This window comes from Hydra vulgaris, chromosome 15 (assembly GCF_038396675.1).
Source record: "Hydra vulgaris chromosome 15, alternate assembly HydraT2T_AEP".
NCBI lineage: Eukaryota > Metazoa > Cnidaria > Hydrozoa > Anthoathecata > Hydridae > Hydra > Hydra vulgaris.
This window is the reverse complement of record NC_088934.1, coordinates 22629469-22655000: the sequence shown is the minus strand read 5'-3', so window position 1 is coordinate 22655000 and position 25532 is coordinate 22629469. Positions and strand designations below refer to the sequence as shown.

The following is a 25532-nucleotide window of genomic DNA, read 5'->3' as shown; positions in this document are numbered from 1 at the left end:
CTTTTTACAATTACAAAAGTTACGGCCATGCAAAATTTACACCAATTTACAATTGCATTTTTTTTTTGAGGGGGAGGGGAGAGAGTTGGAGAATTTGCATGGTCATAACTTTTGTTAATTACAAAATTTTTTTATGAAATTTAAATTCTGTCAATAAATTTAGATTTAGTTTTAGATAGTAAAGTTGAAAGTTTTACTACATTTGTGGCCTCATGTTTAAGCAGAGGGGCAAGCGCTTTGGGGCTTTTTTGTTACCAGGCTTCCGTCATCCCAATTTCTTGCAAGGTCTCCTCATTTGGCATAGGTATAAGCATACGTAAGTTTGGAGTTTGCACAATGTGTGAAGGTGTCCTATCTGGAACATCAAAAAATCATGCGGGCGACCATGTATGTGTGTGCATAGAGGGAAACTACTCCCTTTACCATACATCTATTTATGTTGGCAAACTAGGATCTTTAGTCAGAATTTTAACTTTTCTATTGATTAGCTGGTTAACTTACACAGGCATATTGAACTTGTTTGTTATATGTTATACATAAAAAAAAATCAGAATTTTTAAAAAAAATGTAAAATCAATATGTAAAGTTTGCAGGCTGAATTCAACATTTTTTTTTGAATTTAATTTCCTTAAATCCTGGGTCTAGTAACCATTTTTTTTCAGAAACAGTTTTTTTCTGTTACCATAGCCACAAAAATCTCCCGTTCAAATCAATCCTTTTTCTGTGGTTGTCATTTTTGTTCAAAAAGATTTTGAAATTTAAGATTTTTTATTGAGATAACCTTTCTTAAAGTCTTTTTACTAATTTAATTTCCTTGGTATTAGTACGCAAAACAGTCTATAGTTTTATAATTTGTATGCATGTTAGTCACCATAAATTTCTTGTTCCTAATTATTCCTAATACATAATTTCAATTCCTTTTAAAGAATTTAATGTTTTAGCCTTAATTTTTGCATAAATTTAGTATTTTAAATTTTTGATTATCATCCACATGGAAGTTAGCCTAAACAAAACAAACAGCACATTAAGCTTAAAGATTAAAGAAACAAAACAGGAGAATTGTTAAAACATTACGCTTACTCTCATTTTTTTTGCTGTGGGAGTTAAAAACAAATTGAACTATGCATAACAAGCTAAGAAAAAAAGATGGTCAAAAATATCAAAACTATCAAAACCACTAACTTGTGAATAAAGTATTTTTTTAATGTTTTTCAATCAATATTGAGACAAAGAAGTTTATTAAAAAAACTGTTTATACTTGTTGTAGAATATCTACATCTTTTCAGGATGTAATTAAGAAATGTAAGATGTAATTAAGAAATGTAAGATGTAATTTAGAACATGAAAGTTGTAATTAAAAAATGTGAGATGTAATTTACAACATGAAAATTGTAAATAAGAAATTGTAAAATATAATTGAGAACATAATAGTTCTAATTAAGAAAAGTTTATATAGTAGGTTCTTAGAACAAAGTCTTTGTATTTTTAATTTTGTTGCCTTAATTTAACTTGTAATTTAAATTTGGATACTAATTTGGCCAAGGTGGCCATATGAGTTGGTTTTCATTTTTTTTTTTGGCGGTAACTCAAAAAATTCTATCGGGTATCAGTTAAAACTTCTTTTTTTTGTTGTTGCAAAAAATCGAGTTTAGATGAATAATAAATAAAATACAAATAATTTACAAAAAAGCATAAAGATTTTAATTTAAACAATGTCATTAAAAATCATTGCAATATTCAATTTAACACCAACTTGGATGTCTTCCATATTTAAAGTCATTGTGTAATGCGTGGTTTTATGTTGTACAGTACGTGCACAATCACCTCCCATTATTGTATTTTTTGCAGTAACAACTCTTTCCAAATACTGCATTCGTTGTTTCGCAATACCAGCACCAAATGCAGATTGAATGCGAATTGCATACTTAATGTTACTTTTAATTTTGGACCAGATCTTTTCCACCGGGTTTAACATTTAACTGTAATGTCTTAAAAGTAACAACTGAGCTGATGAATTTTCAAACACCCTATCCAAAGGAGCATGACATGGAACATTGTCTGTTACGATAACCAAATCCTCTATATTCAATCAAATATATGTTTACATCGTTTGAAGTCATTTTTTCACTCTTATTTCATGTCCTTGCATTTTTCTACAAAAAAATTTAAAATTTGTTTTATCAAACTAAACTATCTGATGACCATTTGTGATATGTTCATTGATGTTTCTAATGTATTCTAATATTAAAATGTAAACAATCTTCCTTTGAGTTAATTAGCGATTGTTGTTGTGCTGATGCTAATATTAAATTGTCTAAATATTTTTGTTTTGATGGCCACCAATATTAGTTGACAGTCACTATTAATGTATGTTAGCATTTCTTCAATAAGACTCTCAGTAAATTTTTTTGGTTTAAAACCACCTCTTCCAATAAAGTTTTAATTTCCAATTGTAAGCTGTCTTATATTTGACATAAAGTTTTTGCCCAATCGTCATTTCGCTTAACACATTCAACAACTCTTCTTCATTCAGTGAAAATAAAACATAGTGTGTTTTTCAACTTGTTCGGTTGTATGTATTTGATGCTGGCAAATTGGACTGGTTGTATGTATTTGATGCTGGCAAATTGAAGTTGGTTATCCTTGTTCTAGAAGAGGGTGTAAGTGAATTTGGTAAAATAAATGCTGTCACATTCAATTTAACAGACTTTTGGATCATAATGTATTGACAATTAACACAACAAACTTTCAATTCCATTATTATTGATAGGGCATACAAATGCTTATTAACTTATTCAAATTCATGTTTTAGAAGACCTTTTATAATGACCTATAAGCTTACATTGTGAATTGGCAATTACAAAATATGGATCCTCATTAAAATATTATGATTTCTTATTTACAATTTATTTATTCTTAATTACATATTGCAATTTCTTATTTACATGTTGTGTTTCTCAATTACATTTTACGGTTTCTTATTTACATGTTGTGTTTTTTAATAACATATTGTGTAATTAAGAAACACAACATGTAAATTCACAACATGTATTTCTTAGTTACAACTTTCATGTTCTCAATTACATCTTGAAAAGGTGTAATATACTTTTTAATTTCTAAAAAAATAATTTCTCTCCTGTGAGTGTCCTTTGGTTGTTCTTTGAGTGTATTAGTTGTTTTTTACAATTAATATTTTTCTATTTTTAAATATACACAAAAGAAAAAACGCTCATACATTTTCAAGTTACAAATTTCAACTAAATTATTGTTTAGATAGCAGATCGTTATGAAGAATACTTACATCGAAGTGATGAAGGGTCAGTTTTAGTTACTATATTATTTTTTAATCAAAATCATAATGCCTAAGAATGTCATTGAATTGCATGTTATGTTTATTATGGTTAGTAAACTCTTTTATTTGAGCTTCTTGTTATAGAGTTATAAAAAAAAAATATAAATAGATTAATATTAAAAATATATTGTAATGTATTTATATAAAAAAAGTTTTCTTTTTTTAGTTTTTTTATGACAGCATATGACTTTCAGAGGTTTCTAGTAGATGAACAAAAGGTTATGAAGTATATTTTAAGTAGTTCAATAATTACGTTTTTTTTGAAATGATAAGTTTTTATGTTTGTTACTTATATTAATTTTTTGTAAATTCACTGAACTTGCTCTATGAATACTCTGAACTAATTTTAATTTATTGTACAGGATTATAAAGCTGCAAAAGATATGTCTTATGTCCATAGTTTAATGTCACCTTGTGTTCCTGATGAATCAATGAAAAATGAGATATTTTTTACTCAGCAGCAGGTAAAGTTTTATTTTAAAAAAAGTTTTGGTTTGCTTTTTTTAAATAAATATTGTCTGGGTCTTTTTAAGTATGTTTACAAAGTTTAAACCTGGAAATAAATTTTATGGCCATTTTTTTGGGAAAGTCCACATTGTATATAGTCTGGTTTATTTTAAATATCAATATATAGTCAGGTGTCTTTGAGTATGTATGTATCTGTTTCCAATTGCTGTAGGAATTTTTTTCTTAAATGAAGTAAAGGTATTTATAAATTTATAAAAAAATACGATTTATTGTATTTCCTTAAGGGTTTTTAATTGGTAGGAATCTAATTTCCTCAGTAGTTTTTTAAATAAAATGCAGGCATGTTATTGAATTTCTTGAATGTTATATTTTTGTAGTATATTTTATTAAACAATGAACTCTACTATTCTCAGTGTATTGACTACACAATTGCAGTATATACTGTAGTACAGTATAATACTGTTTAAGTACAGTATATACTGTAAGGCAGTTGTAGTAAAATAAAAGTGCAACACAAAATACAGTAAAACACAAGAAAAAAATCACTCAGTGGACCTGAATAATTAATGAAATTTATATTTAATACATTGTACAACACACAACATTGAAGCACACAAGCTAAATAAATAATATGCATTATATTTAATAAATTTTTGTAATATATTTTTAATAAATTTTTTTTTTTACTGGTTATACACCTAATATCACACTTTTTATGTGGATTCAAAAAACATTTAAAAACAAACTCAGCACAATTTCAAATATACAAAAAACAAAAAAAAATTGTTAGGTATGCCTATTGCAATAACTTTTAAAAGTTTTAAAATAAGAATGGCCTATAAAATAAGAAATTAAAATAAGAAATTATAAAATTGAAATAAGAAACTATAAAATTAAAATAGGAAACTATAAAATAAGAATTCAACCAAATCAATAGGTTTTTTAGAGATCTAAATTTATTAAAGCAAATAATAAAGCATATATGTATAATAGTAATTACACATGATAGTAACACAAATATAATATAATATACTATATACATAGTTTTTGGGTATGTTTAATGTTGTTGTTTAACTCTGCAGCAGTAATATATACATTTATTATTAGTATAATAATATTAATTAATAACAACAACTATTTTTAAGTTTTACATACAAAATTTTCTTAGGTTAAAAATCCCTGCCTTTTTAGCTGAGGCTCCTGATTGTTTATAAGGCCGGAAAGACCAGTTAGGGCTGAGCTTTTATAGGTTAATATTTAGAATCAGATAGTATATAGCTGGTTTTTGAATTATTTTACTAGCAAATACTCAAGAAATTATTGTATTATAGAAGAAAGTTTTTTTAAATGTATATTGCATTTTGGTTTTTTTACCTTCTCTCTTTTGTCAGTCTACAGCTTCTGTTTTATATGTTTTATTATGTTTTAATAAAATCTTTTAATAAAATCTTTCAAAATATTTATAATAAGTATATACAATCAGTTTAAGGAAGATAAATAACAAACCAATATGACTGACTTTTTTAATTGTTGATGTGTGACTTCTTTTGGATTTTTTAAATGTGTATTAAAATGCATGGCTTTGAGTTAGTTGTGTGAGCTGACTCAGATTCTTTCAGAAATTGTTCTTCAGCTTGTTTTACTGTCAAATGTTTAAGTAACTCTAGAAACTGTTGTCTAATATTTTCATTGACTTATTTTTTAACTTTGTATTTGTTGTTTTTATTGTTTTTGCATTTAATGATAAAGTTATTTGAAGAAATCTAAGAGTTGTTTTATACATAAAATAATGTTAAATAAGGTTACTTACAATTATTTATGCATTTTTAGTTTCTCACATATTTATTCAGTCCAGCGAATAGTGTATTCAATGAAGAACAAAATAAAGTATGTCAGGATATGACAAAACCACTCTGCTGCTACTGGATTGCGTCTTCTCACAATACGTATGTTTTCTTTTTTTATTTATTGTAAATGAGTTCTGTATATTGGTAAAATCTTTGTAAATTGCTTCTGTATATAAAATGACTTCAATCTTTTAATTACACTTAAATTATATCGATTTCCAAATTTTATTTACCACAAATTCTTTAAAGTCAATTTAAAAGTCATCCTTTTAATTGCAATTTCATGGACAAAAATATCATTTCAGCATTGAAAATAATGACCAATCAACAATCAATGGTAATCTACATTTAGAAAAAAAAATGATGTTTTGATCTCCCTTTATGTTCACTTTTGATCTCCCTTTATGTTCACTTTTGATCACCCTTTATGTTCACTTTTGATCTCCCTTTATGTTCACTTTTGATCTCCCTTTATGTTCACTTTTGATCTCCCTTTATGTTCACTTTTGATCTCCCTTTATGTTCACTTTTGATCTCCCTTTATGTTCACTTTTGATCTCTCTTTATCTTTACTTTTGATCTCCCTTTATGTTCACTTTTGATCATTTGAGATCATAAGTAATTTTCTTTTAATTTTTAGTTTAAAAATTAATTAAGTGTTAGTGAATTTTTATGAATTGAATTTTTTTGAATGAATTTAAAATAATAACTAGTAAAGTTAATATTTTTTTAAAAAATCCAAATAATAACAAATAATAACAAATAATAACAAATAATAACAAATAACAAATAATAACAAATGATAACAAATAATAACAAATGATAACAAATAATAACAAATAATAACAAAGATTAACTAATAATAACAAATAATAACAAATAATAACTATTATTATCAAATAATAAAAAATAATAACAAATAATAACAAATAATAACAAATAATAACAATAATAACAAATAATAACAAATGATAACAAATAATAACAAATAATAACAAATAATAACAAATAATAACAAATAATAACAAATAATAACAAAGATTAACTAATAATAACAAATAATAACAAATAATAACAAATAATAACAATAATAACAATAATAACAAATAATAACAAATAGTAACAAATGATAACAAATAATAACAAATAATAACAATAATAACAAATAATAACAAATGATAACAAATAATAACAAATAATAACAGAGATTAACTAATAATAACAAATAATAACAAATAATAACAAATAATAACAAATAATAACAATAATAACAATAATAACAATAATAACAAATGATAACAAATAATAACAAATAATAACAAATAATAACAAATAATAACAAATAATAACAAATAGTAACAAATATTAACAAATAATAACAAATAATAACAAATAATAACCAACACAAGCTTTTGATAGGTGGGAAAAACAGCGTTTTAGACCATTATAACAATGTAACAAAAACAAAAAAAAAGCCATTTAATTTTTTTAAAACTCTCAAAAGTTTGAGATTATTAAATGTTAAAAACAATGTTGTAGTTTTCGATTTAAGTATTGATTATATAGTTTTTCGTTTTTAAAAAAAAATGTTGTAGTTTTCGTTTTAAGTATTGATTATATAGAATGTATATAATTAAATGGCTTAAATGCTTACTGTCTTTAAATTTTCAGCTTTTTAAAAACCGTAAACTCTCTTTTTATCACTAAACTCATTAGCTTTTATTCAATTATATTTATATTGATCTTGAATTATGATATAAAGTCTCATAAAGCCATATTGTTACTATTATGTTTATTAATATTAAAGTTTATGATTTTAACTTTAATATTTTAATTCATTTTATAAATCATCAGATAAAACTAGAAAAACAAAGCATACAGTATGATGTAATATTAAAAAAACGCAAATTACAACAGTGTAAACGAATTTAGTGTTTATCTAATATTTTAATTAAAAGAAATTGTGAAATAAGATATAAAATATTTTTATATCTTTAAATCTTAATATGTTCTTATAAATGAAATTAAATCTCTAGCTTGTAACTCTTTAGCAGATTTGTATACAAAATTAATGATGGAGGAATTTAAAAATATATAAAAACTACTATAAACTTTTTACAGTTGTTTTTAAATAAAACAAAAACACTCAAATAACTTATATATCCTTTTTATTATTATTTTTATTATCAATTAATTAATTTCTAATTTGAAACTTTTTAAATAAACAGTTCCATTAAGTTTCCTTCTAAACAAAAATCAATTTTAATGTTTCATACAGCAAACAACTTTCGTATAATTTTTTATTGGTTGTTTTTTAAATTACCGCACAAATTTTTCATACCTTTAGTAATTATTATTTTTACCTACAACTTTTTTATTTTTTTATGTGGTAGTGGTGTCGTGGTAGAGCGCTCGCTTCATAAGCGAGAGGTTCCGAGTTTGATCCCCACCACATCCCTGGTAGTACCGCACTCAACTTGTTTCTTCACTCAAAACTGTGTTCACAGTTTTTAATAAACTGAGAATTTGATGACCAAAAATATTTCCAGATTTCAAAATATGAAAGACGTTAGTTTTATTTAATAAAAAATAATATTTGAACCACCTGCTAAAAAAAAAGTTTTACCAAAGAAACTTACAATAAAAAACAGCTAATAAATGGAAAGATTTTATGCTTTCAAAATACAATGATTGGCTTGAAATTGAAAGTATTGATAGAATAGTAACTGCACTAAAATGCAGAGCATGCCAAATAATATCTCAAATTCAGACTTTAAAGGGTTACACAACAGAATGGATCAGTGGATAAGGATGTAGTTGGTTGTAACACAGTTCTGCAATTATACATGCAATATCTCATCAGAAGGCTTTTGAGATATGAAAACAAGAAGCATGATTTTGTATGACCAATTGAAAAACTAAATGAGTTGCAGTTCCTGTTGCAGCAAGAAATGTGGCAAACAGACATTTTAACCTTTAAACAGACCTGGATTTGACCCAAAAAAAATTTAAAGTTGTTTACTTTATAGAAAAAGAAAAACTATTGGTTTGTCAAAAATAATTGAATTAGACAAGAAACATGATGCAATCTTTGGTCAAGCTTACAAAAGCAAAAATACTTGCAGAATATTTATTGACTACATTGCTCAGAGTTTGGAAAGATCTTAAAAATAGACTTAATTATCAAAGTTTTTCTCACTAGTTTAATGCTAAAAGAGGCTGTATTTGCTGTTAACTTTAATTCAACTCTAACTAGAAAATCTGAAATTTTGAATGTGACTTTCTTACACTTTCAGATGTTGAACATCACACATAGTTTACAGCACCATAAAAAAGTCACTCAATAATTTTGAAATTGAAAATTGCAATAAAAAAATTAGTTGGTTTTGGTGTGGATGGCGCATCTGTTAGTAGAGGAAGCAAGTCAGGTTTTAAAATGTTGTCTAAAGGTAAAATCCCAGGGCTCACATTTGGTTGGTGTGTAGCACATTGTCTTATATCATTAAAAGAAAAATTAGATAAAACTGCATTATTTAATGATGTTGATTGCATTTTTTTTAAGAATATGTTATATTTACAAAAAATATAAATAAGGGCAATTCATGTTTAAAAGGCAGAAAGCTGTGCTTTTGCACATCATTATATGACCACACAAATAAAATTTTGTTTTGAAAATTTGACCACTGCTATTAACATTTCAAAAACGTACTGAATAAAAAAGGTTTTATATTGATTCGTTAGAATTATACATTAGAAATCATCAATACATGCATAGAATACATTGAAACTTTTATTCTAACTAATGTTTTTATATTATCAAAATACTTTTAAATTAAGTAACAAATTACTGATAATTTTTTTTATTTAAAGTATCAATGAAAGTTGTATTTAACTTTTTTTATATATGTTATATAAATTATATAAGTATGCATATAATAAACAATATTTTAAAAAAAAATTTCCATTTTATAAACAACAATTATAGTCTCTTTAATGAACTTTGCTTAAAAATCATTAATTGTTAATATGCTCAAAAAGATAAAAAATTTTGTTTAATAAAAATAATGTTTTTGAAAACCATTACAATTACATAACTTTATTCTTTTTTAAAGTTTTTTTATTACTGAAACGCTTTTGAAATCAGTGCTAATGATTTTTATATAAAATGTTAATGAATGTTATACATAGTTTTTTTATTTATGTAAATATGTATTTATTATGAGAAATGCTAATCTTTTAAAAAAAAAAATGACAAGCTAAGTTTAAAGAATATCATAAGAAGTATTTTCATGCTATAATTGTTATTTTTGTTGCTTCGTTTATGGCAATTCTAGTATCACCAAAAATGTTGTCAAAATCTTTTCAAAGTGATAGAATAGATGTATTGGCATTATCAAAATTTATTCCCTGACATTATTCAACTAGCTAAAAACTAATGAAATCGTTTTCAAAATACAAAATATATTGGTTTACCAATAGATAAATTTTTCCTTGTCAATGTAACTGAAAAGGAAGGAAAGTTTTATCTCCAAGGTGTTGCAATTAATGATATCTATAACTATATATAAGTTTTTGTAAAATAAATATCTCTGATATTTATGGTACAAAAATTTTAAATACAGAAGTTTTTCAAACTATTGAAAATAAGTCCTGAATGAAGTAGTAGAAAATGTTTAAGAACAAAATGTTGTTGCTACATACCAGTTTTTGCCAGAAGTGTAAATGATGCTTAGAACATCTTAAATAATGAGTAAAAATAGAAACAAAACTCTCTTTCAGAGACTGTTTACAAATTTTTTTGACTTTTTTTTTTTTTTTGACTTGGATTCGTTTTTTTTTGACTTGGATTCGTTTTTTTTTTACTTGGATTCGGTTTTTTTTTTAATTTTTTTCTTTTTTTTTTTCATTTTTTTCTTTTTTTTTTGACTTGTATTCTTTTTTTTTTGACTTTTATTCTTTTTTTTTTACTTGGATTCTTTTTTTTTTGACTTGGATTCGTTTTTTTTTGACTTGGATTCGTTTTTTTTTGACTTGGATTCGTTTTTTTTGACTTGGATTCGTTTTTTTTTACTTGGATTCGTTTTTTTTTGACTTGGATTCGTTTTTTTTGACTTGGATTCGTTTTTTTTTACTTGGATTCGTTTTTTTTTTACTTGTATTGGTTTTTTTTTGAATTGTTTTCTTTTTTTTTTTACTTGTTTTCTTTTTTTTGACTTGGATTCGTTTTTTTTTACTTGGATTCGTTTTTTTTTGACTTGGATTCGTTTTTTTTGACTTGGATTCGTTTTTTTTTTTACTTGGATTCGTTTTTTTTTTGACTTGGATTCGTTTTTTTTTGACTTGGATTCGTTTTTTTTTTACTTGGATTCGTTTTTTTTTGACTTGGATTCGTTTTTTTTTGACTTGGATTCGTTTTTTTTTTACTTGGATTAGTTTTTTTTTACTTTGATTAGTTTTTTTTTTGACTTGGATTCGTTTTTTTTTTGACTTGGATTCGTTTTTTTTTGAATTGGATTCGTTTTTTTTTTAGATGGATAAGTTTTTTTTTTGACTTGGATTCGTTTTTTTTTACTTGGATTCGTTTTTTTTTGACTTGGATTCGTTTTTTTTTTACTTTGATTAGTTTTTTTTTTAATTTGATTAGTTTTTTTTTGACTTGGATTCGTTTTTTTTTACTTGTATTCGTTTTTTTTGACTTGTATTCTTTTTTTTTTACTTGGATTCGTTTTTTTTTGACTTGGATTCGTTTTTTTTGACTTGGATTCGTTTTTTTTTACTTGGATTCGTTTTTTTTTGACTTGGATTCGTTTTTTTTGACTTGGATTCGTTTTTTTTTACTTGGATTCGTTTTTTTTTTGACTTTTTTTCTCACAAATCAATTAACATGTAGTACAAAATGTTTCTTTTTTTTTCTAAATTTTTTTTATCCCAATTTTCAATGAAATATTTTGTTAAAAGTACTTAATGTTTATTTGTGCAATTTTTGGTTTAGGCTGATTCAAAATAATATGCTAAAAAGTTTATACAGAGAAGTGAAATGGTTTATTGAAAGTTATTCTATTTTATTAATAAGTTAAAGTATTCTTAACTAATAAATTAATAAATTAATCTTTATTATTAATTTTTTTTTTAAATCAGCGTATTTAGTAGATTATTAGGCTTCATTGCAATATGACTCTCATAATATATTGCACAAACCCAAAAAGTGTTATGCATAAAGTTTTATAGTTACACAAATTTAGTGAAAATTACAAGAAATAAGTTTGATCCTTTGGGAAGTTAATTGTCTACTTTTTAATGTATTTCATTTTATCCAATTAGTGTTGATTGGCAACCTTTAAAATTATTATTATTATTTTGGCATTTTTATTTATATATTAGGGTATTATTAGCACCTTAAGTAGAAATAGAAAAATAGAAGAAATATTTTCCAAAATAACTATATTATGCTGGATCCAAAATATTTGGGATCATTACTCATGTTCAACATATTTGGGGACCTGAAATTTTTCTTAAAATCATTGAGGTTTTATAAAAGCAGCAAAAGTGCTCATATTACCTGGACAACTTAATAATATGACCACTTTAAATTAGCTCAAAAAAATAACATTAAGTAAAAAAAATATTAACCTGACAATTAGAACTAATTTGTGAAATATAAAGATTTGTTATTAAAAAAATTTATCATTAAAAAATCAAATTTTAAGCCACTTTTTATTGAAACAATACTACTTTGTTTTATGCAACAACACAAAAAAAAAAAAAAAAAATTTGTTCGTTATTTTGAAATTCAAATTTTTTGAATTTAAATTTACAGAAAGATGTTTAGTATTGTTAAAATATTAAAAATTTTTACTGTTTTGTTTTTATTTAAAAAAGTTATTAAAAACACTGCAATTTTAGGACTTTAAGCTAGTTAATTTCAATGAAAAACACTGGGTAATTTGAGCATGTTTCTCATATTTCACAAAAATGGTATTTTTAAATAAAGTCAAAACTAAATGTTACTATGAATTGTTTTTCAAACAAGAATGCAACAAATTTCTAACATATTTTCCTTTGTAAAATGCAACAAATTTCTAACATATTTTCCTTTGTAAAATGCAACAAATTTCTAACATATTTTCCTTTGTAAAATGCAACAAATTTCTAACATATTTTCCTTTGTAAAATGCAACAAATTTCTAACATATTTTCCTTTGTAAAATGCAACAAATTTCTAACATATTTTCCTTTGTAAAATGCAACAAATTTCTAACATATTTTCCTTTGTAAAATGCAACAAATTTCTAACATATTTTCCTTTGTAAAATGCAACAAATTTCTAACATATTTTCCTTTGTAAAATGCAACAAATTTCTAACATATTTTCCTTTGTAAAATGCAACAAATTTCTAACATATTTTCCTTTGTAAAAAAAGTAAATTTCATTATTTTAGCTTTTCAAAATTTCGTGAGATTCATACATGATGTTAATATTTTAACAACACAAAAAATAATTTAATAGCATTTAAATTGGATGAAAGCCACTAATTACTGCATATAAATTTAAGCTAATTATACTGATTCCTGTTATCACCACATAAAGACGATTCAAAAAATACCAAGCAATTTTAACTTCACTGATTACATCTTAGAAAACTTTTAGTATGCTTATATTACCAAGGTGCTCATTACCCTAATCTACCCTATGTGTTTTTAAAAGAGTGGTTTACTGCATTTAAGTAATTTAGTGATGTTCAGCATAATTAAACCAGATATTACCTTATTTTATTTTTTTATTTAGTTATTTGACTGGTGACCAGCTGCAAAGTGAATCATCATTTGAATCTTATATAAGATGTTTGCGTATGGGTTGCAGATGTATTGAATGTAAGCCAATGACAAAATGAAAAAAAAAGAAGCCAATTGTTGTTTTTTTAATATTTTTTTATTTTCTTTAAACATAATCACATCCAACAAGTCTGCAAGCAATCACTATTAGAGTTGCAAGTTACTGGAAGAGAAAAGATGAAGTAAATGAAGCAAGATAATGATTAACAGACAACTTAATAGATTGCAAATCATAATCAGGAAAACTATAATTAGGAAAACAAGATAAAGAAAAATAGACTAAAAAAAAAACTTGACTAAAAAGAATTTTTGGAGCACTTAGGAACAGTCACAGTAAAAGGATCAGGCTTAGTTAAATGATGAGTAACACTAGAATGAACTTTAGTAGATGGCACAAGACACGCTAGCTCTTTAAAGCAGCGTCTTTTATAGTATTTATAGAAAAAAGAAAGAAAAGCAACATTATGACAATTTGACAATGGTTGAAGGTTGCAAGAGCAGGTCCAACTACGTTTTGTTTACAATACAATTTTGCACTTTGCTTTAAAGAAAAAGGGCATTATTTGAAGATCCACTCAAGATATAACAACAGTATTTCATGCATGGACGGATTTGAGATTTATATAGATAAAGAATAGAATCCAGAGTGAGAAAGTGGCGAGCACGATAAGAAGATGCAACCTTGACAGATGTTAAATTTGCAATCGATTTGATATATGGTTTCCAAGGAAGTTTGGAAGTAAGATTTAATCCCAGAAAATGAAGGGTAGATAACTCTTTGAATGCGTTACCGTTGATAAATATGGACAGATCTAGATTATTGAGAAAACAAGCTCAAATGCCCCTCTAAGCAACTAAAACTAAAATTTTAGTGTTGGCTTCTTATCAAGACAAAAATAATAGGTAGTTTCGTCAGTGAACACCATTATAGCCATCTTAGATGTGAGAATTTCTGGGAAATGGTAAATGTAAAGTAAAAAGAGTATAGGGCTGAGGGTAGAACCTTGAGGAGCCCCTGAAGTTACAGAATAAGAAGAAGAGTGCTGTTTAAAGGACAACTTTAATACTAAGATTGGTAGGGAATGATTCAATAATCTTAAAGATATTGCCTGATGCACTGTAATAGGAGAGCTTATGGAGAAGACCAGCATGCAAAGCATTATCAAAAGCTTTATAAATATTGGTAGTGATAGCTTTAACCTTTCCACATCTATCTAATGCACAATAAAACCTATCAGTTAATATTATTAACAATCAGCAGTAGAACCACAAGATTGAAATCCATATTGATGATTAGAAAGAAGTTATTAGATTTAAGATAAGAGATTAAGTGTTTGTTAACTAAAGACTCAAAAGCCTTGCTTATGATTTTAAAATAAATGGGGCGGTAGTTACACAAGTCAGATCGCTTTCCAAAATTTTTTAAAATAGGGACAGCAGCTGCCGCTTTCCAACAGACTGAAAAACAAGACTCTGACAAACACATGTGAAATAGTTTTTAAAGTATAGACAACAGCTCCAGAGAACACTTCTGCAAGGCTATAACAGGTATGTTGTCCGGACCACAAGCTGCAGAAGAGTCTATCAAGAAATCACTTTAGATACAGAAGCTAGAGTGATACAAATGTCAAACAATGGATCAACCTGTTTGTTGGCTATATTAGGTAGGATGTGATTAGTGGAATCAGGAGATGAAATTAATCAAAAGTTCTTAGCAAACAGTTCAGTTTTATTTTTAGGTAACAAAATCTGAATTATTCAAGAGAGTGGGAATAACAGGTTTGCCCTTATTATAGATACTGTTAAAGGTTCTCCAGAAATCACAAGAGCCTAATTTTTGAGATGAAATACGAGAATTTGTGACCTGAGAGTGACAAATTCTTGTATTTCATTATAAAAAGGTTTTGTCCAACTCCAAAGCCCGCTAGCTTTGGAGTTGGACAAAACCTTTTTACAATGATTTCTAGCAAATGTAAACAGGTATCTGTTTTCTGGAGAATTGTTTTTGAGGATAGGTATGAAAGTGATGGTTACGATTGGAAATTGCAGCAGCACAGTAAGAGATAAACCATGGGAAGAGTGAGGGTTGACTTAAAATCTTAGAATTGAAAGAAGCAATATAAGAAGCACTTTTTCAGCAGAAAGACGAAAGATTTCTACCTAAGGGCCATCACAATGAAAACCACTGAGTCCCAGTCAGCTTTAAGGTAGTTTTAAAAGATAAGATGATAAGGGGATTCTAATGATGAAGAATAATGAGATAATAGTTTTAGAGAGATCAAACCGTAAATAGAAGCACCTAAAGGTGCATGTGAAGAAACTGAGCACTGACTAGAATCAAAAACAAGACTTAAGTTAAGTAGAGAGGGTAAATGGTTCAGATTGTTTGGAAAGTTCACTATTTGTGTTAGAGATTGAGAAAGGCAAAAATTGTGAGCCTTAACACCTACAGAGTCACTGACACTTGAGCCAAGCCATTCAGTGTGATGAGCATTAAAGTCACCAAAAACAATGATATTGGCTGAAAGATAATAAGAAAGGGCTTGGTCAATTTTATTAGAAATAATATCAAAAAGAATGCAGTCTTGAGATGAAGGAGAGTGATATAGAACAAAGAAAAAGGTGAGATGTAGTGCTAAATGAAACCTTGAGCATTTACGAATGTAAATGGTCAGGCCAAGCATGTGACTATTGGAGTTTTTACGAATTAAAGGAAGATAACCATCAACACTAAGATCACAATATAAGTCAGCTGAGCTCACAATTAGTCTCACAAACAATTAGTCTCACAAAAAGCAAGTAGGTCTGGTGAACTTTGCATTCATTATATTGAGTCTTGATGAGACTCGACAGAAGAAAAGTTTCTTCGAAGACCATGAATATTAGTGAATGATAGATTTAGAGAACTTGGTGATGACGATGGTTTTTTGTGTTTCATAGTTTTTGATACTTTAGTAATTTTTTAAATAGGTTAAAAAACTTGACTTAAAGTGCAGATAGTACTCATTACACTATCTAATAGTTCAAACAGTTAATTTATTTCTGTTAATAAATCCTAAGCCATAACAAAGGGCTCCAAAAGTGGCCTTGACAATGCACACCAAAAGTATGAACAGGGACACATACCCTGGCACTGTTGGTACTCTAATATTTTAAAGCTTTTGATGGAATCAGCCTCTCTAAGAGCTACCACTGCGTTTGGTAAATCTGACTACTAGCCAGCCTCAGAACCATAAAACTGAGTTTTTGAGCTGTACCCTCATTAGAAGATAATAGAATGAGTTGTCTAGTCATAAAAACAGATTCAAGCAAAATCCATGCAATGAGTTGAGAAGATCCAGCATTCAACATACTAAACTGAAATCAATGTATCAAAAAATACATCACCCCAGTCTAATAGATAATGAAGAGGTGCGAAGCTGGTCAACAGATAGAATCTTTACAAGACAGTAGTGGAATGCATTTAATGACTGCCCAAGATGAATATTTTTATCAAGACATGATCTCTAGCCTTTACTCAACCAAGAACCCCAAGGCAGGGAGTTTGTTAAGGCAGAGTTGGCTTCTCCTACCTTTTGTCTAAGAAAATGTATCCTACAATGCAGCAGGATGTGAAGCAAGTTGTACTGGGTTACATGTTGCCAGTAGTATTTACATTATAAGTAGTATTTTTAATAATAATTTTCATAATAAGTAGTATTTACATTATAAGTAATTTTTTTAATAATAATTTACACTATAAATAGTATTTACATAATTAGTATTTTTAATAATATTTTATATAATAAGTAGTATTTAAATAATTAATGTAATTATATTTAACAGTGGATTGCTGGGATGGACCTTCAGAACCAATCATTTATCATGGCTTGACGCTTTGTACTAAAATAAACTTTGTTGATGTTGTTAAGGCCATAGCTACATATGCATTTGCAGAATCTGAGTAAGCACATACACACACAAATTATTTACAATATTTTAGTTCATATTTTTGAAAAATTTATTTTAACAGTTGTTATTACATTTTTATCTTTTGTGTAGATATCCTCTAATTTTATCCTTGGAAAATCATTGCAGTATACCACAACAAATTATGATGGCAGATATGTTCAAAAAATACTTAGGAAGTAAGTATTTTTTAAAAACTGTTGAGTTACTTATTGCTTCTTTGCACTAACACACAAAAACTTGAGCAATTTTTTTCTTCTTCAGAATATTTGGTTACTCAGTTCTTAGATCCAAATGAAACACAGCTGCCTTCACCTGAGAGTTTAAAAAGAAAAATCATTTTAAAGGTTTCAAGATATTTTAAAAATATTTATGTATTATGTACAAATAAAGTACATTTTTGAAAATTCTGTAATTATTTTGTGGATTTTAAGGGATGGGAAGTGTATTTTTTTCACTGTTTCCTCTCCGAGGCAGAGGCATTACAGTTGAGTAGACTAACTATTTAGCTCCCTAAGGCAGAACTACAACAGTTGAGTAGACTACTCTTAAAAAAGTGTGTTTTTTAAGAGTAGTCTACTCAACTGTTGTATTTTTTAAGAGTAGTCTACTCAACAGTTGAGTAGACTACTCTTAAAAAATTGAGAGGATGTTCTTGCAACATCCTCTCAATTTTTTTTTTTACTTCAAAATATAACCATTGAAAAGATACTTTTACTTTGAAATACGAGCTTTGGCAAACAATACTTTTACTCCAAACACAAGTCTTGACAAACAATACTATTACTCTGAAACACGAGGTTTGATAAACAGCACTTTTACTCCATACATAAGCATTGCAAGCAACACTTTTACTCGGAAACACAAACCTTGACAAACAAGGTTGCAACAAGTTGAATCAGGTAGCAAAAATATTTTTAAATTAATTTAAAAAAATCCTGCTATTAATATATTTTGTTTTAATTTTCTATACCAAAAAAAGTTTTCAGTTTCAGTGAATCCTGATTGCTATCTTGATTGTCTCAACAATTATAAAAATTTTAATACAAAATTTTTTAAAATTTTTTTTAAATGTGTAAATCATGAACTAGTTTTGAGATTAGTATTTCAGTATACATCATCGTTAGTTATGTTACTGTTGCTTATGTTACCATTAGTTAAATTACCATTAGATTGTTAGATTTAATACATTGAATGCAAAAATACGTCAAGAAGGAATTGTGTTAAAAATGTGGATAATAATTACAGTAGCGTGCAAAAGTTTAGAAATGCCGACTTTTTTTCAGTTTAAGTGCATAACTTTTCACAAAAGTTCTTAAATCGGCTGAAGTTTTTACCATATATTATTTCAATTCAAAATACAAACACAAAAATCGTAAAATTTAACTGAAACTCAAAATTTAATTTTTTTTTAACTGAAAAAGCTTAAATGCAAAGCGTTCAAAAGTTTAGAAACAGTCTCGTCCTCTGCTATTAAATCAATTCTTTGTAAACAAAAATAAACTTAAACTTAAATATTTGTGAAACTTAATGTTTTACTTACTTTTATTTTAAAAGCAGCAAATTACAACTAATTGCTAAAATATTTTTAAAGTTTTATAATTCAGTTACCTTGTGATATTTTAAACGCATGGAAAAGGCTAAGGAAGTTTCAACGGAAATCAAGAAATTAAATATAAAATAGAAAAAAAAGACTAACAGTAAGATTTCTTAACATTACAATGTTCAAAATAATCAATAACTCACATTATTAAACAATTTGATCAGCGCAAAAATATTGAAAGCAAGCTTTACTCTGAAAGATCTAAAGTTGCTACTGATAAGGCTGATAGACTATTAATAAGGTGTTCCAAGAACGATCCTTGCAAAACTGCTGTCAAACTTAATTTAATTATTCATCAGTTTCATGGCACAAACTGTAGTGTTGATATAATTAAGAGTCGATTACGACAAAATAATCTGTTTATTCGTTGTCCAGTTAAGAAACTGCTCACATCTGCAAGAAATTTAAAAACCAAAATACAATTTAAGAATTATCATTTTGGACAAATGAGTGGTCAAAAGTCCTTTTCTTTGATAATTTAGAGTTTATGCTATTCAGTAGTGATGGAATTAGGTATGTCAGATGTCCAATAGGTGACAGACTTAATCCAAAATATCAGTTACATTGTTTTAAGCATGGATAATGAAATGTTATAGTTTGGATGTGTTTTATTCAATGTATGACATTATGGGTCCCATTCATCGCATAGAAGGTATTATCGACAAAAGAGTTTATTTAGATATCACAAAGAATTTTATACTATCACATTCAAAGTATAAAATGATTTGCAAATGGATCTTACAACAAGATAATGATCCAAACTATTGTTCCAGATCTGATATGGAATATTTTAAGTCATGAAAAATCAAAGTTCTTGAACAGCCTTCACAGATTTTGGGAGTACATGGATCAACAATTAGTTAGAAAAAAAACAACTTCATTTATTTGCTTTGATTAAAAAATGTTAGTACAACATTCCTCATTGTAGTGATGCTGTTTTGAAGGTGGATATGCTACCAAATTTTAACTGTTGTAATTTTGTAAGTTTTAGTAATAATTTCAGCTTTTTTGAAATAAATCTTAATTAAAAGTCAGTTTCAAAACTTTTGCATGAAGGCCTTTTTTTAAAAAAAAATTAAATATTTATGTTAAATTGTACAACTTTTTAGTTTGTATTTTAAATTAAAATACTATAAACAAAATTTAGTAAACATTTTGGCTTATTTGAGAACATTTATAAAAAGTTATACATTGAAAACTGAAAAAAATTTGATGTTTCTAAACTTTTGTGCCTTACTGTAGATAAACACTAAAGACATAAATAAGTACATCATGTTGTAAGAAACAGAGGCTTTGTAAACAAGTATAAAGTGTATAAAAAACATCTTGTTTATTCTTTTTTGAACACATGAGTTCAGAAAACTATAGAAATAATGGTATAAATACATAACTATTAACTTAAAACAAACTGATAATGCATGAACTACAATTATTTCAAAACAATTAACTGTTACATAAGAACATATTTCAAAATGATGAATTGCCACAAAAGAACATGTTTCAGAATAATGAACTGCTACATAAGAACATAATTGCTACTATAAAACAAATAACTTCTACCTTCAGACAACTTCTATTAGTTTCTACCTTCAGACAACTTCTATTAGTTTTTTGTTATGAATAAAAAAGTAAAATTTTCAAGAAATTATTATTATATTGAAGTTGAGTTACCCTATGTACATGGTGTATTGTACATACGGGAATTACAGAGATCTCTCCTAAGTTTGTTATATTAGTTAAGGTTAATTGTTTTATGTTAACTTCTTTGTTATTTTTTGTATTTTTTTAATATTTTAATTTTTGCAAAAGATTCTATAATTTAATTTAATTTGAAATGTATAAATTTTACTAAAGATTATATTATTTTTTAATCTATGGCTTGAATTAAGCATATCACAACAGCAAATCGCAATTGCTTGTCACACACTTGTGATTAGTTTTTTTTATTATTTATATTTTTTTGCGTATTTTTATTTTTTAAATTCATATGTATCTTTAAGCAGTTCATGAAAATATATGTTTTTAGGAAGTTTGATATATATTTAATATACTCAAAGATATTCACATGCAATAGTTAACAGTTGCAACATTTTTATTGAAGCATTTGGCAAAAATCATTTTGAAAAAGATTTTTAATATTAAATAAAGAATTGTTAAACACAATTTGGTTGTTCATGATTTTGTATTTTTATTTGTAGCGAGACCAAGGTATTAAGTTTTTTTTAAATTTGTAAATAAGCAATCCTTTTTTTTTTTTAATAAAATCATTTTTAACAAGAGGATTTTAAAAGGCCAAAGCTCACTTTGTAATTTTTCTTAAAATTACTATAAAGCAAATTGGTTTGACACTGCAGTGGCTTCTGGGATGGCTGATGCCTGTTTCTAAACTAATAAACAAAACAGGTTTATAAAATCGTGAAAGTGAGAATAGATAACAGCAACAATGGATATATTTTTCAATGTGTTGTCATCTAAAAATTTTTGTCCGTTTTTTTTTATTTCATTAAAATATTGTTTCAACAGAATAATAAAATCCATAACCAGCCACAAAAATCTGTTTAAAATGTACAAAATAAAAATGTAAATACTCTAAAAGAATGAAATAAAAACAATATAAATTTTTTTATTTTGTTCTTAAAATTCTGAAATAACATAAATATTTTTCTAAAATAACTTCAAAATAATTTAAAATTTAACTATTTAAGCAAAAAAAATATTCTAAAATAAAATAGAAAATTTAATCAGAAAAAAAAAAAAAATCTCCAAAAACTCCAAAATAATCTTTAATTTAAGTATTTAAATAATAAAAAAGTTTTCTTAACCAAATTTATTTCTCTTCCATTATTTTATTATAAAGCCATATTAAAAAGCATAACTAACTATAATTAAATTTTCTAATAGATTTTATATTTAGAAAGTGCTTGCAAAATGTAATATGTGTAATAAAATTAATTTATTATACATACTTTATTGTGCAAATTTTTGTGAAAATGTTTAGTTTATATATTGACCTGACATCATTAATATCAGATGTTTATATTAATTCAAGCCCTAATCTTTATATACAAGATATTATATAGTTTCCATAGGTTTTTAGAGTTACAAAATCATTTTTAGAACAAACGTTTAATTAGTGACGACCTTGGAAGTTCAATTGGTTCAAGAGATTCATGTAAGATTTTTTAGACGCACAATTTTTTTTAATTTATATATAATAAATATAGTATATTATTTGTCTATTTAAATATTACAGTTTGTGATTATTAGGTTATCATTAGATTATAAGGTGTTTTAATTGCTAGTTATACTTGCACATAAAAACTACAATCACCTAAATCTTGAAACAATTCAAAGCATTTAAAAGTACCTGATCTTTATTATTTTTATTTTTTATAAAACATTTTTTTTTGTAAAATAAATAATTTTGTAGAATAAATAAAAAATAATCAGAGATTATTATTTTCCAGATATGCGGAATTCCAGATACTTCTTTCAACTTTTAGTATTTCCGGATTTTTAAAAAGTCTTCCATAAATACAAATTTAAACATATTTTTGCAAATTATTTGTTTTTAACTTTTTCAGTCAATACTTATACATAAAATAAGAAAATAAATTGAGAAAGCCATCAGGTTAAAGCTAAGACAAATATAAGGGAAATAAATTTCAGTTTTTTTTTTTTTTTTTTTTTGCAAAATGTTTTCCGGTTTTTAAATTATGACCTGGATGACCACTGAGTATAAACATGGTTCTATACGAGCATACAAACCTGGTCTCTTTACTTTTTTTCTTTTTTTATAAGAAAATATTTTTGTAAAATAAATAAAAAATTATTCAGTAATTAAAATTAAAAAGTTTTTTTAAATTCAAGTTTTAGTTATAAACTAATAGTAGCACAGGATCATTTAAAATTTCAACAATTTCGATATTAAAAATTAATCTTTAACATTTTTCAATACACTTGATTTCTTGATTTCAGATTCCTGTTTTAGATTTTTAATCAAACCAAATTAATATTTGAAAAATATTTAAGTCTAAAAAAAAATTTTTTGTGTGCTTTAAAGTGCTTTGTGGTTTGTTATAATGCATCGCTGTGTGGTTATATATAATGTTTTAGACATGAGTGGTTTAGCTTAAGAAATTAGAAATATTTTTTTAATTTCAATTCACCTCCCCAAGGCCATGAAGGCCACTACAGTTGAGGAAGCTATTTTTAGTTGTGGTTACAACGAGGAGGCTGAATAAGTGCGAATTTCATAACTGCGAATCTGCATAAGTGCGAATCAATTGCAAAAACTGGCATAAGTGCGAACTGGCACAAGCGCGAACTGGCATAAGTGCGCTGAAAGAATTTGCAAACATTGGCATAAGTGCAAACTGGCATATGTGCGAATCAATTGCAAAAACTGGCATAAGTACGAACTGGCACAAGCGCGAACTGGCATAAGTGCGCCGAAAGAATTTGCAAACATTGGCATAAGTGCGAACTGGCATTTCGGCGCACTTATGCCAGTTCGCGCTTGTGCCAGTTCGCACTTATGCCAGTTTTTGCAATTGTTTCGCACTTATGCCAGTTCGCACTTATGCCAGTTCGCACTTATGCCAATGTTTGCAAATTCTATTGGCGCACTTATGCCAGTTCGCGCTTGTGCTAGTTCGCACTTATGCCAGTTTTTGCAATTGATTCACACTTATGCCAGTTCGCGCTTGTGCCAGTTCGCACTTATGCCAGTTCGCACTTATGCCAGTCGCACTTATGCAGATTTGCAGTTATGAAATTCGCACTTATTCAGTCGGCCCGTTACAACCCTCTCTCAACTCTATAACTCCAAAACACAAACCTTGACAAAGCCGCTGTGCAGAGAAACAAGTTGCACTTTACTATACAAATTACTTTCTTAAGTTATAAATATATTTTGATAGAATATTTGTGAACTTTTGGAATTTTTGTAATTGTTACTTAAAAACCTGATTTATTGCACAAAAATTTTTCACCTCCAAATCTAAAGATTTAGACAGAAAAAGTTTGAGTTCTATCAGAGATAGGATTATAAAATACTTACAATATTTTTATTTAGTGTGCATAATATTAATTTTGTCATTCATTTTTGTTAATTACAATGTTTAAAAAACACTAAGAGTAATATAATAATGATTATTCAAACGATACAATGATTTTTATGGACACAGGAGATGGAATAAAGAGTTTGACAAATGCTTAAGCTCACATTTTGGTTGGGTTTTGTTTTCATTAAGTAATGGCTATTCCAGCTTTAAATTAAATTTGTTTGGAACGCTGATAAAATTACTTTTTTAATGTAAAACACAAATATAAATTCAATTGGAAGTGATGACTTTTAGATTGGAACACTAATAAAATAAAATTTGATTTTAACAATGGTAAAATAAAACCGACTGTTCTTTGCATTTTATATCTAGTGAATAATAAAGTTTTATTTGTTAATAAATTTGTGAAGCCCTTCTTTTTTTATTTATTTTTTTATTGGTGTTTTAGAATAAAAAACACTAAATAAATTTGTAAGTAGATTAATTCTCAAGAAAGATTACTAAAATACAAACTTATTAATAAATAATTTTTATTTTAAAGAAATTTGTTGCTTTTTAATTTTAAAAAGTGAGCTGCTTGTTTTAATGATGATATAGAAGTTAAGCCTCTTACTGATTGTATGATTTTGCAGGCTTGGCCAGGAAGGCGTGCGATTTCACGTCATAATATGACCACCCAAATACTATTTGATTTTACTTAACTTGACCACGGCTGTTAATAAGTTTTAAAAATTTGTATGCGTTTTAAAAACGCGCCATAAAAATCTTAACTCAACTATATAGAAACTTAAAAAAAACGTTAAAGAAGCGAATAAATTTTCGTCAAAAAATAAAGAAAAACAAAATAAAAATAACTTGCATAAAACTAAAATAGCAAAAATAAAATTAAAACTTGACTAAAAAAAATAATAAACTATAACGATAAGATTATCTAAATTACGTTTGGAATAAATAACTTTGAATCGTTTATCTTTACTTATGTTTTTATAATTTCATATTATGCAAAACCCTTTTTAAATAAAGTAACAACTTACAACGGACAATTGTTTAATAAACGCGTACGTTTAAAAGTTTAAAAAAAGATTCTTAACAATTCTTCGCACAAAAAGTAAAAAAAGTAAAAATAATTAAATGGTTTATTTGAAAAATTGTCATAATTTTTTTTTATTTAAAAACATTTATAATAAAAAATAAATATTTAAGTAAATATAAAAAATGTGATTTGTTACTTTATTTAAATGCGTTTCAATAATATAAAAACGCAAGTAAAGATCAAAGTTATTTAATTCAAACGGCTTTCAATAAAGTTTGTCTTTTTTTCTTCTTCTCAGTAAAAACTTTAATGATTCTAATATAAAGTTTACTAAAGAGACCTTTGCTGTTTAAAGTCGTCGCTTATAAAATTTTCTTTTTTT

General features: G+C 26.3%; 1 protein-coding gene across 3 annotated transcripts in view; it reads left to right on the top strand.

Moving 5' to 3' along the window:
- The window catches only part of LOC136072022 (1-phosphatidylinositol 4,5-bisphosphate phosphodiesterase gamma-1-like), an 82956-nt gene that overhangs the window by 15454 nt on the left and 41970 nt on the right, over positions 1–25532 (top strand). For all 3 annotated transcript variants that reach the window (XM_065819923.1, XM_065819922.1, XM_065819921.1), the window contains exons 7-15: positions 3274–3317; positions 3519–3570; positions 3715–3816; positions 5651–5766; positions 13454–13539; positions 17326–17443; positions 17542–17627; positions 17713–17795; positions 22169–22223. In XM_065819923.1, coding sequence (XP_065675995.1) covers positions 3274–3317; positions 3519–3570; positions 3715–3816; positions 5651–5766; positions 13454–13539; positions 17326–17443; positions 17542–17627; positions 17713–17795; positions 22169–22223 — 742 coding nt within the window. The remainder of the gene's footprint in view (positions 1–3273; positions 3318–3518; positions 3571–3714; positions 3817–5650; positions 5767–13453; positions 13540–17325; positions 17444–17541; positions 17628–17712; positions 17796–22168; positions 22224–25532) is intronic.